The following is a 12762-nucleotide window of genomic DNA, read 5'->3' as shown; positions in this document are numbered from 1 at the left end:
CACACCGGGCTGCCCGCGGGCACACGCACACCCCCATTTTACCCCCCCCATCCCATCCCAGCAGGTGCCCTCCTGCTCCGACCCGCTGCGGGGACACCGCAGCCCCGCGCCCCCCCCCGGGGGCTCCCCGCTTACCTCGCCGCAGCGCGGGGCCGCCACCACCACCGCCACCCACCGCCGAGCGCGCAGGCAGGCGGCGCACCCAACTCATGGGCTCGGCTTCCGCCTCCGCGCCGCGCCGGGGCCGGGGCCGAGCCGCAGCGGGCAGGGCAGGGCAGGGCCGGGCTCCGCGGCCGCCCCTGCCCGGCTCCGCTCCGCGCCTCCCCGCGGCGCCCCGCGGCCATCCTGCCCCCCGCCGGCGGCAGCCAATGGCGGCGCGGGGCCGCGCTGAGGCGGTGGCCGCGCCGGTAATGGCCGCCCGCGGCCCGCTGGCAGGCGGCTGCCTCAGGGCGGGCGGCCGGGGCGCTGCCCGGGGTTGTCTCCTCAGCGGTGAAAAACGCAGCGGAATTACCGTTTTTATTCATCGCCGCCAGCCTGGGGAAGCTCCTCGCCACCCTCATCTCCCCCGGCTTTCCGGGGAAACCTCCGATTTGGGAGCGTGATACGCGGCGGAGTTGCTATCTATATCCCAGACACGTCATCTTAGAGCAGTGTTCTTGTAAGATTTTCTTTAAAACGCGCCCAAGCCGGTGGAAATACCCACTAGTGTTCATCTCTGGTCCTACAGCACCTACATAGTCAGCGCAATACATCAAAATACAAGAAAAAACGAAATTTTTAGGCACAAGATACCTGAAACCTTAAAGCTCAAAATAGTCCTAATTCCTGCCCTACACTTCTGGGTATTCCCAGCAAGACTGTTGTTAGCTCAGAAGAGCTTCTGGCCTAATTAGAAGTAAGATGTCAACGTCTCGATCAATATTTTGCTAGGATGAAGACAGACAACATTGTCTTTTACATATTTTTTTCTTTACACACAGGATGTGGACAAACAATCTGCTATATTTGCCTGGACCAAACCCAAACAAATGATTTGTGCCCTTCAGCTTTGGAGGCATCATTTTAAAAAGCCATGCTGCCTGCAAATTGCAAGACAGACGAGCTGGGCTTTTAATAATCCAGATTGGACAGTAACACAGGTACCGAAGCAGAAACTTGGATGCCTGACAAGTGCACTGTCAAGTTTTAATTTGTTTGCTGAAAAGTTATTCTTCTATAGGTCCTGGTATCTGATATGATTTTAAAACTAATACCAGGCCAGTGAAACTTGCCTTGTATTCAGTCAGCACAAGTAATGCTTTTTATCCTTTGGTTATTTGACTGTGCCACGACCTAAAAGGTAGGTTCAATGGCAGATCACGTTTAGCTTTCACATGAATTCTAGCCCCCAAAAGAATTACCAGACTGTTGAACACCACATTTCTTACACACATTTTGATTCCCACTGGAAGGATGAAGACAAAGTAGATTTCCTGTAACACCAGGACTGATTTAATGTCTGGGAAAGAGGGGGAAACGAACAATGCAGATGTCTTTTTTGATCCCATCAAGTATTTCTAGCTCCACTAAAAACATGTTTTGTGCCCAAAAAAAAAAAAAAGAGAAAAGGAGAAAGATAGAATTGTAATGTTGTTCTTCACTGGCTTCTCTGGTTTCCTTTGTAGCAGAGTAAGTTCTGATGTTGTAGAACCCTCACTAGTTTTTTTTGGAATCAGTGATGTTTCTGGGACCCAATTCTCAAAGTGGAAAAGAAAACCTAAATGTTGTACTATGTGCTTCCTGTATGCCGAACTTGTTCAGGCTGTTATACACAACCCTTAACATCAATTAATCCAGCCTCACCATACTTAACTGTATGTTAGCAAACACGAGTGTAAAACCGTTGAGCAAAACACATTGCCACTCTTCAAACACTCTATTACTCTGCATCTAACTCTAGTTACATTATTTTGGTATTGTACTGGCTGCTATTTCCATACATTGTACAGTGTGAATCCACAACTACTAGTGCCATCTCTGAGCCTAGCATCAGGACTGTTACTTAACTGGGGGATGAGGCAGGAAAAAAGAGCCATTTATAGAACTACAGAAGATAAAAGGTAGATGAGGTGAGAGTTCACATGCCCAACAGAGAGAAAATGCAACTGCAAAAGGCACTGATTTCTTTGGGTAAATACTGTGCTTTTTTTTACTGAGTTCCATTTTCTGACAGGTCTGTCCATTTGTCTGCTTGTTCATCTCTCACATGAAGGAAGGGAATGACTGTGCAAACTTCCCTTTCATACTTTGGACTAAAATCCTTCTTGCTTCATTGCTGGTTTCTCTGTTGCTGGCCCCTAGCTCTTGATGTCAGCTTTCATTTCCAGCATTTTATCCCTTTTGTAGCTGCACTGTCACCGCAACATAGCTTTCTCATTAGTGCAAATTATTACTGCAAAGAAAAGCTGGACATCATTGGCCTACCTGAGAATTTCCTACTCCTGCCAAAGCAGACAAGCAATTGGAAGTGTTACTTAGTAGTAGGTGGCCGTGGTTGCTGAAAGCAGTTGGTTGCTGGGAACAGAATGTATATACAGAGATGGGGTGAAATATGGGCGGTAAGCTAGATGTAGAGACCCCCAGATAGCGATCACTCTGGACCATTGTTCTCATCTGCAGGCTCCTGCTGAATCTCCATTCACAACTGCTTTCTTTTTCAGGTCACTTTGTGCCCACTCAGTCCTCGCCATTCACTTGGATCCTGTGATCCTGCCTACCCAAGCCAATCCAAGGTGAACGTGGACAGCAGGTGGCAACAGCAGAGCTTGCAACATCCTTTGATTGCATTCTCCATTCAAATAAATGTCAACCTGTATTGCAATCACCGCTTTAGGTCAGAAAAGCATATCCATGTTAATAATTGCAACAGAAGGTTTAATTGTGTGGAGTGAGGGAATGGAAGAATTCAGAAGTAGTAAGTAGCTTGGAGCTGCCCATAAAATATGACCTAAGATATTTTTTTTTTTGTTGGAATGGGAATGTGAAAGCATTTTTCATCATGAAAAAGGTGAAAAAGTCAAAAGTCTTTATTTCATCTGAATGTTTACCTTGTTAAATTAGGGGTTGGAATTGACAGTAGTAATAGAGAAGGCAGCAGTGCTGTAGGTGTTACGATAAAGAAATAAGGGGCCAATTCTGCAGGTGTTATGATCAGTTAACTGACTCAGCAGGAGCTGTCAATGTGCACCTGCAGCCCTGAAAGCCAACTGTATCTGGGCTGCATCAAAAGCAGCATGACCAGCAAGCAGGTTGAGGAAGGTGATTCTCCCCCCCCTGCCTTTCTTTTGTGAGACCCCACCTGGGCGCCTGCATTCAGCTCTGGGGCCCCCAGCACAGGGAGAGCGCAGGAGTGTAAGAACAAGTCCAGAGGAGAGCCATGAAGATGATCAGGGCCTGGAGCACCTCTCCTATGAAGATAGGCTGAAGGAGTTGGGGTTGTTCAGTCTGGAGAAGAGAAGGCTCCGGGAAGACTTTACAGTGGTCTTCCAGTTCCTAAAGGGGACTACAGGAAAGCTGGGAAGGGACTCTTTTTCAGGGAGTGCAGCAATAGGACAAGGGGGAATGGTTTTAAAGTAAAAGAGGGTAGGTTTGGGTTGGAAGAGACCTTAAAACTCACCCAGTTCCAACCCCCCTGCCATGGGCCAGGACACCTCCCACTAAGATCAGATTGCTCAGGGCCTTGTCTGTCCAACCTGCTTTTGAACAACACCTCCAAGGATGGGGCATCCACAGCTTCTTTGGGCAACCTGTGCCAGTGCCTCACCACCCTCTGAGTGAAGAATTTCCTCCTAACATCTCTTCTTCAGACTGAGCCTGATAGCTTAGCTTCAATATTGTACATACATGAAAGTAAACCCCTTGCACAAAACACAGTTTTCTGCGCCTTTAAGAGAGACACAGATTCTCAAAATGATGGACAGATTTGTAAAGTATAAATTGGTTTTACTTTAACTGACACATTTCACTTCAGCGCGGGAAACACAGAGTGAACATAACTGCTAGAAGAAGACTACAAGCTATATCCACAAAGGGATTTGAACACTGAAAGGTTCCTCTTTCACGTACCTCGCTTTCCATTTTTTTTCCCTGTAATATATTGCTAGTCATCTCACACATCCAGTATATCAAATTTAGTGGTGTCCCCAGGTGTTTCTGGAGACTTTGTAGTAGCTTTCCGCATAATGCCCTAAACCTTGCATTTGTTGTCAATCTCAGATTGCTGCATGCCATGGCTGATGTCTTTGCCTCCAGCTGCTTCTAGAGCTCCGCATAATCTTGTTGCTCAAAGGGAAAAGCTGCAGTTCTCTTTTCTCCCTATAAGAGCTCTTCAGGTTACATATTCCTGAGATCTCATACATGAAAAATATACTCCAGTCCTCAGTAAGTCTTCTCTTCAGTATACAAGTATTATAATTTAACACGTGTACCTGAATTTGATTACAGCATCCTAGCATATATGGATGTGTATTATTTCACTCTCTAGTTGCCACAGCTGTATAAATGCATGGCTAGCAAAAAATCATTTTCTCAATGCTGAGGCCAGCTCTATGAGTTTTATTGGTATAATTAATCCTACTGGGGGAAGGGAAGGTCATTTAAAAATAAAAGCCAAAATAGGGCGAAAGTTGTAGGGTGCATGTAACTGTGGCTATAAAGACAACATATCAGAGCGATGATTTTCCTTGCTATATGGGAATAACTATCCCAGCATAAAGCACTTTCATACAAATATAACCATAGCTGTATTAGGAAGTTGGGATAGGAGGGGAATTTTATTACTTTAGATCTATCATGATAATTAAAACAGTGCCTGTTTCTGACAGATGAGCCCCAATTAACCCATGGAAATTTTAAATTACTTCATTTGGCTGATGGTTTTCCATGGAGAAGCACATCCCTTCCTGTGAAGTAAAATCAACTTTGCAAAAACACATTTCCATTTTCTGCCCTTCACTATCATTAACGCCTTTCCTAGGAAAGTGTACTGTGTCAGTGAACAGTGCTCTTCTGCTAGTACATTTGCACAAAGAGTAGTTAATGAGGGCGCAGCAAAGACCAGGGGGGGCAGGAATTTTGCGTGTAAATGTGGGAAGGAGAGTGTTGAAAGATGGTTCCCCAGAACTAGGGCTGACAAACGTCAGGTGTCCAGAAAGCTGATGTATGGCTGGAGAGGAAGGGAGGTGGGTAGCTGCTCAGCCCGTGAGCTGCTGCTGCTGCCTCTGGGTTCACATTAGAAGCGATCAGGCAGCTCACAAAGCCCCTGCCCCATTCCAGGGTCATCACTCCTTACCAACTACCCTCCCTGCATTGTGCTTTCCCACTGTATTCCAATGCTTTCCACCAAAATTGGCCTTGATCACAGGTTGAAATAAGATTATTAATTTTATTTTTGCTCTCAGTAAGTAAAGGAGAGAGGTCTCTGCATGCCCACACTTGCTGCCTGAGGCCACCCAACGGTGTTGCCCAGCTCCAGAGCCTTTCCTCTCCCCCTGTGCCTGCCCACTCAGCCCTTTCCCTCAATGGCCATACTGCCAGCTGGCTCCAGCTTCTCCTGCCACACACTGAGGCTGTCCACTTTGACCTTCTGTTCAGACACTCCCCATGGAAGAAATGGCTCCAGCTGCAAGGAGTACAGCATAAACAGCCCACACTTAACCAAAATCCACCCAGGCAGGACCCTGATGGCAGGAAAACATGGGGTGCACGCAGCAAAAAACAGGTGGTAATGGTCAGAATGTCTTGGGATGCTGAAGCTAGATCTCAGCTAGGGATGCAGAGCTCAAATAATTGCCAATACCATCATTTATCATCTTGTCTGCAATGTCAGGTGAACTCCTATCATACTTAATACATCTCTTCAAACCCACTCTCTCCTCCTTAAAAAGGAAGAGGGCTAAAAGCCCTTTTTAATTCCCTCCACTCTGCAAATAAGGCCCCCAAGACCTTTTACCTTCTCCCTTCTTTAATTACACATCCCACTTCCTCTGTCTAGAGCCCCTACCTTTTGCATCCCCACCCTCCTTCTTTTCTGCTGAGTATTGCTGCCTCACTGCAGTGCACAGTTTGTTCCCTGCTCTGCATTTGTACTTCTTTTGGATATATATATATATATATATTTATTTATTTATATATCCTTTGGAAAGTGGATCCCAGCACTACACTGAATGTGAGGGAACACCTTGCAGCGCAGCGGGCGCTGCGGCTGGGCGCCAAGGCTCACACACTTTCACAGGACTGATGTGCATTTTCATACAATACACTGCATGTGCCACAGGTGGGCCATTTCTGCAGGCCACAGAAGAGGGCCAAAGAAATAGTCTGCAAGCTGCCTTCGTCCCAGTTGTCAGATGGTGAGTTACCTGCTGTAAAAAAAGTCTTTTAAGGCACTGCTTTCCAAGTGGCCATGAAGGCTTCCTCCCATTATACGGAAAGCAGATTATTGCTGAACTTATTTGATCCACTCCCAGGGAGCAATAAAAAACACATTTTTCTCAGTAAAAATTCCATCTGGTCTCTGAGATATATTGGTATGGCAAGCTTATGCCTTCCACCGTTGCTGCTCGCATTCCCCATCCAGCCACTTATCAGTTCATCTGTCAGAAGAAGCAGAAAGATTCCCCTTGCACAGACAAAAAGTCACCTCCCGGCAGCCTCTGGTAACTGGTCCTGCATCTATTCTGGCAACTGAAACAGCCTGATTTTATAAGGTTGCAACAACCTAAAAAGGACTTTAACAGGCTGCCCGTTCTGCTCAGGCATTCAGAACTGTCTCTACAAAGAAATTATGGAGTGGGGAGGGAAAGCACTGGAAAGAAAAATTAATCACTCTTGTGTTTTGCTTTTTGTTTGTTTGTTTGTTTCCTGTGAGAGGTCTTTTGTAATGCTTCACAGCAGATGGGAGTTTGCAGTTAGGAAAATCAGCAAACTGAATGCTATTCTTTTGAGATAAAATCTGATGCCTTTCATTTGCAGCTGTGCACACAGAGTCTTAATCCACCCGGTGGTTATCAGGTTCAGAAGCAGCTTTATCAAATTCACTGAGGAAAAAAGGAGAGCCATCGGTTTGGGCCTAACTCCACTCCTGATACCTGTGGGTCAAGTTTGAGACCTCAGGTCTTTCCTCCCATTCCTGTGCTAATTAAAGCTGCTGACCCGTTGCAATTCATCGTGATGACACAAGTGACACAGTCACCTTTCAGAAGCATCACGTTATTTCCAGATAAAAACCACTGAAGAGTATTATCATTCTGGTAAATATTTGATGGGAGAAAAAATACTGTTTATCAGGTTTAACAGATGCTTGAGGTTATTAGTTCTTCTGCCGAGTGCATGCTTTCTGCATGTGCTTCCTCTAACCCTCTTCAGAGGTACCCTGTTTCTGTGCCCTTCTCCCTTCCTGGTTTCTGTCCTGTTGAGCCAGAACTCACCAGTAATTTTCTTGAGGGCAGAAGGCCTCTCAGGCTCTTTTACCCACCATAAGAATAATGTTAACTACTCTCCAGTGATTCTGTGATCTCAAAGATACAAAGGATGCCTATTGATGCATTAGCCTATGAACATCTCATGTGTGCACAGTCTGGAGATACAGACTTTTTTTTTTCCTGGGCTTCCAAAGTCTGTTACAAAGCCTCTTAGCCTATTCAGTGTGAGTAAAAAGACTCAGAATTGGAGGTCAAAGTGACAAGGATGACCTAATTGTGGAGGTGTGTGAGGACTGCTTCAGAGTTGCGGAAAAAGTGGAAATAAAGGAGGTCAAATAGTTTCAGAAGATGCTTCTGGCTGAGTATTTTTGCCAGGTCATGAGCTGTGACGGGAAATATGGAGTGTAATTCAGCTCCAGATTGTAGACCTCTAAATTTAGCTATTAAATGTAGGTAACTGCCTGTGAGCCACATACCTAAACTTCCATTTCAAGGAATGGAGATCAAGTCCTTAGAGTTATTGGGGCCTGGAGAGCTACTGAGCTCATCCTAAATTAGACATCTTCCAGGCCAGTCAGTCAAAGATCCGCTCCTGCTGCTGCTACGGTACTTCTTAAACTTTGTCAAGTCTATTTGGCACTTACCCAGATACCTAGGGTACCTGAGGATATTCTGGGCTCCCTGAAGCCAGAGGAGCCACATGCAGCCCTCTGGTAACTGTGTTGGCAAGGGGAAATTATGTACCCTTTTGCCCACACAGGAGCACGCCAGATGGTTGGGACAGCTGAGTGTAATGCATCCTTCAGCGCAGGCCTCCTTGAATGTCCCAAAAGGGCATGTCCCAAAAGCTGCTCGTTTATTTGCTTGGTTTACATGGCAAACACAGGAAGGGGTAAACATGGCATCAGCTGCCCCTGGAAAGCTCAAGGGCTTCTTCTGTTCAGAGTCTCTCAGCCAGGCTGACTGATGTGGCTCTGGGCTGGAGCTGTAGGAGTCAGGGCTGTTTGATAAGGGTGTCCAGATATGCAGCCACTTTAATCTGCAGTAAACAATATTAACTGAAAAGATGTGGCACACAACCCTGGCACCATATAGGTATGGAGTACATATGGTAGGGGAGAGTAGAAACAAATTTCATAGTTCCAGCACTAACATGTATAAGCTCACTCTTCTTACAAGAGAAAGGGCAGTCTCATGTATTTCTCTTTTATCTTACTCTCTGCTCAGCCTAAAAGGTAAAAAACAATCATTCAATCAAACAAACAAACAAACGAACAGCCCAAAGAAACCTACAGTGACATTATCACAGCTTATTCTTATCTATTCATTTGCTGCCTTTGCTAACAGATTACAAATCTCTGTGATATATTGCACAAGGAGTACAAGAATTTAACTACTAATGGATTTTCACAGCAGAAGAGGAGTACAGAGCATTTCTGGAAATACTGTATGTTCATGCAGAAGAGGATATACACACAGACAACTGACTTGCACTTCATGAAGAAGCTTTTGGTCCCCCGCTGGTCATTGCCCATTCCCTTCCCAAGGTGTTCCTGCTGCGCATTGGCTTTAAAAACATTATCAGCTTTGTCTGTGCCACTGTTTCTACACAGTCATGTCCTTCCTTGCTGTTGTTAGGCTTCTGTTTGCAACTAAAGGCTGTTACTTCCATCTGCTCTGGGCAAAAATCTGCTTCTGAAAGACTCTCGTTGTCCTTTGGCAGCGTGCCACAGAAGCTTTTCTCCACAAAAGCAGTAGCTGTCGGTTCTGGATTTTAGGGACTGCAGGATCACCTTCAACACGCAGCAGCACGCTGTTCAATTAGTTGTCATCAAGTCCCCCCCCGGAGATGAATTTTCTGGGCCTGGACACATACAGACAGCCCGCTGTTAATGCAAACTTTGAGCAGCCCAGGAAGTGGCAGTGCTATGAATCTTCTCCTTCCTTTGCTCTCTCTTTTAACCAAGAACTACTGAAAGAGAAGTGATTCCTCTCCTGTAACCCACATATATCACCGTGCTCTGCTGTTCACTCAACAAAAGATTTCCTTTCTCCTGTGCCCTTTGTAATCATTATTGACAGTGCAATTCTTCTGCCTGTTGATCAGATTTATAACTTGGGCATCACCTCCAGGTTGAACTTCATTTTGAGTTCCTTCTGTCTAAACTACACTTAAATCTTGCAGGTAATTTTTGCCTAATGTTGAGAGGAAGTGAGCCTTCCTATCTGCTCACTCGAGCAAAAAGCTTGTTAAAGACAGATACTGCAATACCAGAAAAACAGTAAAACTTGCTGCTTTTGGTTTTGGATTTTATTTTTATTTATTTTTATTTTATTTTTTGGTCAGAATTCTTATCTGTAATTACTGGTGTGCTAGAAGCCCTACTTACTGATCAAGACCCTGTTGTATTAAGAACTGTGTAAAAAGGACAGGATCCCAGAAAAATGTTCAATCCAAGTATACCAGGCAACAAGCAGACAGGAAGATGCAGAGACTCAATAATTCCTTATGGGTCAGCACGGGGGTGACAATACTTACAACATACCTGTAGCAGAATTGTTTTAAGATCTTTGCTTGAAAGCTTTGAAAAGCAAGGTGTGTTCACTGTATACATGTTTATGGCACTCTTCTCCCATATGTGATGGCTGAATAGGAGGAAGTACCAAGCATGGTAGGAAGGTCCTTGAAAATGAAGACAAGGATATATTTCATGAGAGAAAAGAGCAAAGAATAAATTGGGGTTCAAATATAAGCTGATGGAGAGGAAACAAGAAACTAATGATGGACAGAAGTTGTAAGGATGCAACCTTTAGCTCAGCAAGTCTCTAAGATGCAGACTGGGGGAAGAAAGAGAGGAAGCCTCTAAATTTCTGGCTCTCTAGCTTGTGCACTGATTATCTCTGGGACCGCACAGGTGATTTTGAGGAGTGTGGGATAAGGTAAATGTGACAAAGGTCTTGCAAGTAAAGTTAGGTAAATATTTTGGAAACTGCACTGAAAAGTAATTGTCTATATATTATTTTCCTTAAGTACACCTAATGACCAAGGTCATCAGTATAGTTGCTATATTTTTGCTATCAGGACAGAAGAGTGAAGGAAACTCAGCACCTCTTGCACTATAGCCCTTTATCCCTGGAAGGTATCTGCCTTTGAAGCTGCTCACTTCACCTCAGCCTTTCTCAATAACTTTTGTCTGCTCATCTGAGAATCATTTCTGTTATCCTTAGCACAGGTTAGAAGTGGAGTTGCTGAGCTCTTGGTATTTCTGCAAGCTTGGAACTTTTCCTGTTTTGTAATAGAATAAAACCTGAGGGTTGGAATCTTTCTGCTAAAGGAAATACTGGAAACAGTTGGATCATTTTTGGAGATACCATTTTCCAACTGCAAAATTCTCCCTCTCCCCAATATAGAATAAAGTAAGTTTTGAAACAAACATCACTTACAGTGAAATTCCTTTCAGCTAACTCTTGTAATTTAAAAGATATTCATCTAAAAGTCAATCTACTCATTCAGCTCTGAATGACTGAATCCAGAGAGTGGTTCACTTCATCCCTTGAAAATAGATAGGCATTTACATTTTCTAAGATCAGATTGTAAGTCCTTTAAGATAAGACTTCAATTTTTCTTGACCTTGATATCAAAATGGTGGGTCATGTGTACTCCAAGGTATATCCTGGGTTGCTAGACACTGATTGTGCACATTGAGGGATCTGTTGACCTACATCATTGCCCCCTCAATTCTCATGTATCTAGATTTTCCTTGGATAGAAAAGAGACTCTGGGGAGGAAAAAGAGCACAACCACCTGGCCTTCCCCCTAGTATATGATCAGGGTATAGAAAGAGTGTGTATCTGGATCCAGATGCTCTTTAATCTATGACAAATTATACCAAAAACTTAATCTATGACATATCCTACCAAATACCCTCTTCTTATGTTTGTTATGTAAAGGTGGTTGTATTTTTTGAGCTGTCAGACATGGTATGCAAATCTGCAACTATTTTACAAAGCAGATCAGAAAATCCAAGAGGGGGAAGAAGGTAATAGGATTGTGTTCAAAGGCCTTTGGCAGCCACTTCTGTCTAGTTCCTGTATCTTATAATAACCTCTTAAAATGTTCTGATGTTGTTTTCATATGTGTTTTCCCCATTTATTTCTTGAGAATACTTATATGTCTCTACTGAGTTGTTCATGGGTCTGTGTCTGGTCTTCTCACAATTCTTCTCATTTTTAAAATGTTCACCAATATTTATTTATTTTTTTTTTTCCAGGAAAATAGCAGTGTGTGCAATAATTTACAGGCACGGTGAACTTCAGAAAAGCTGCTCAGGTTTCTGAGCTCTCAGTTTTAATGCTGTCTGTCCCTTTAATGTCAGCTGAACACTTATTACTGATGAGAAGACAGCTGGTTGCTCAGACATGGATGTACAACATCTGCTGGCTGCTGTATAAGCGAGAGACTCGGAACAGCTTCCACTTACTGTGCACCTGACTTTTTTGAAAATGGTCCAGTTTTTGTGTTTATGAACTGATTTTGTGTCTTTATTCATGGGAGGGCTTCTCCTCATCCTTTCTTTATCCATTCTTGAATCTGTGCCACATCATCTGAAAATAACGATTGAAGAACAGCTCTTGGTGTTTAGCTTTTACATGGTTCTTCAAATATTTCTTCAGTTAAAACAAAAAGAAATGATTTTTGGAGTGCCTGCAAAGCCTGTGTGTCTCTTTGTCTCACAGGTGGCAGAAGTGAGAAAATAAAACACCCAAATTTTCACAAGCTTGGATCTGTGGGCAAGGGCCAGCTGAAGAATCTCTGTAGGGGTGAGGAGTCTCTGGTTCCATGGCAGCTGAACTATGAGGTCTCTGAGAGGAAACAGATAAAGCCTGTGACTAGTAAGTGTGACAGACAGTTGAGTTAAAACAGCAGCACTGGAAAACACTCACTGTAAAGAAATTTAAAGAGCATCTGGGTCTGTGATTGTAGTTAAGTGAGCATCCAGCTAGGAGAAACCTTTCCAGGGCTGTAACCAGCATTCAGAATGGTACCTGTCTTGCTGGAGGCTTTAAGCAGAAAGCCATAAGACAGTCTGCAAGTACTGAAAATGCAAATGTACAGATGGTGGCTTTCTAATTCTGTGAAATGCTTTCTTTCCAACACACAGTACATGCATGTCATTCTGTGTTGGTGTGAATGTGCTCATGCAGTTTGCTAAAATCATCCTTTACATGAAAGGGAGAAACGGGGAGATGGGAACTCTATTTACCATCAACACAAAAGCAAGCGGGGATGTATTTCATTGCT

At 44.1% G+C, this 12762-nt stretch overlaps 1 protein-coding gene and 1 long non-coding RNA gene across 5 annotated transcripts in view; one reads left to right on the top strand and one right to left on the bottom strand.

The window, feature by feature from the left end:
• Positions 1-651, bottom strand: part of NAXD (NAD(P)HX dehydratase) — a 48983-nt gene extending 48332 nt beyond the window's left edge. The window contains exon 1 of one of the 4 annotated variants that reach the window (XM_027444287.3): positions 512-651. In XM_027444287.3, coding sequence (XP_027300088.1) covers positions 512-560 — 49 coding nt within the window. In that variant the 5' untranslated portion in view covers positions 561-651. Of the gene's footprint in view, positions 1-135; positions 353-511 lie in introns of those variants that run through there. The other 3 variants (XM_038173364.2, XM_027444266.3, XM_027444282.3) reach the window with 3 other exon arrangements.
• Positions 652-716: 65 nt separating this feature from the next.
• Positions 717-2985, top strand: LOC106014423 (uncharacterized). The gene is made up of 3 exons (XR_005262878.2): positions 717-895; positions 981-1139; positions 2700-2985. It is a non-coding gene; the product is annotated as an uncharacterized lncRNA (long non-coding RNA).
• Positions 2986-12762: the final 9777 nt, after the last annotated feature.

This window comes from Anas platyrhynchos, chromosome 1 (assembly GCF_047663525.1).
Source record: "Anas platyrhynchos isolate ZD024472 breed Pekin duck chromosome 1, IASCAAS_PekinDuck_T2T, whole genome shotgun sequence".
Classification (NCBI taxonomy): Eukaryota; Metazoa; Chordata; class Aves; order Anseriformes; family Anatidae; genus Anas; species Anas platyrhynchos.
This window is presented reverse-complemented; position numbering and strand designations above follow the sequence as displayed.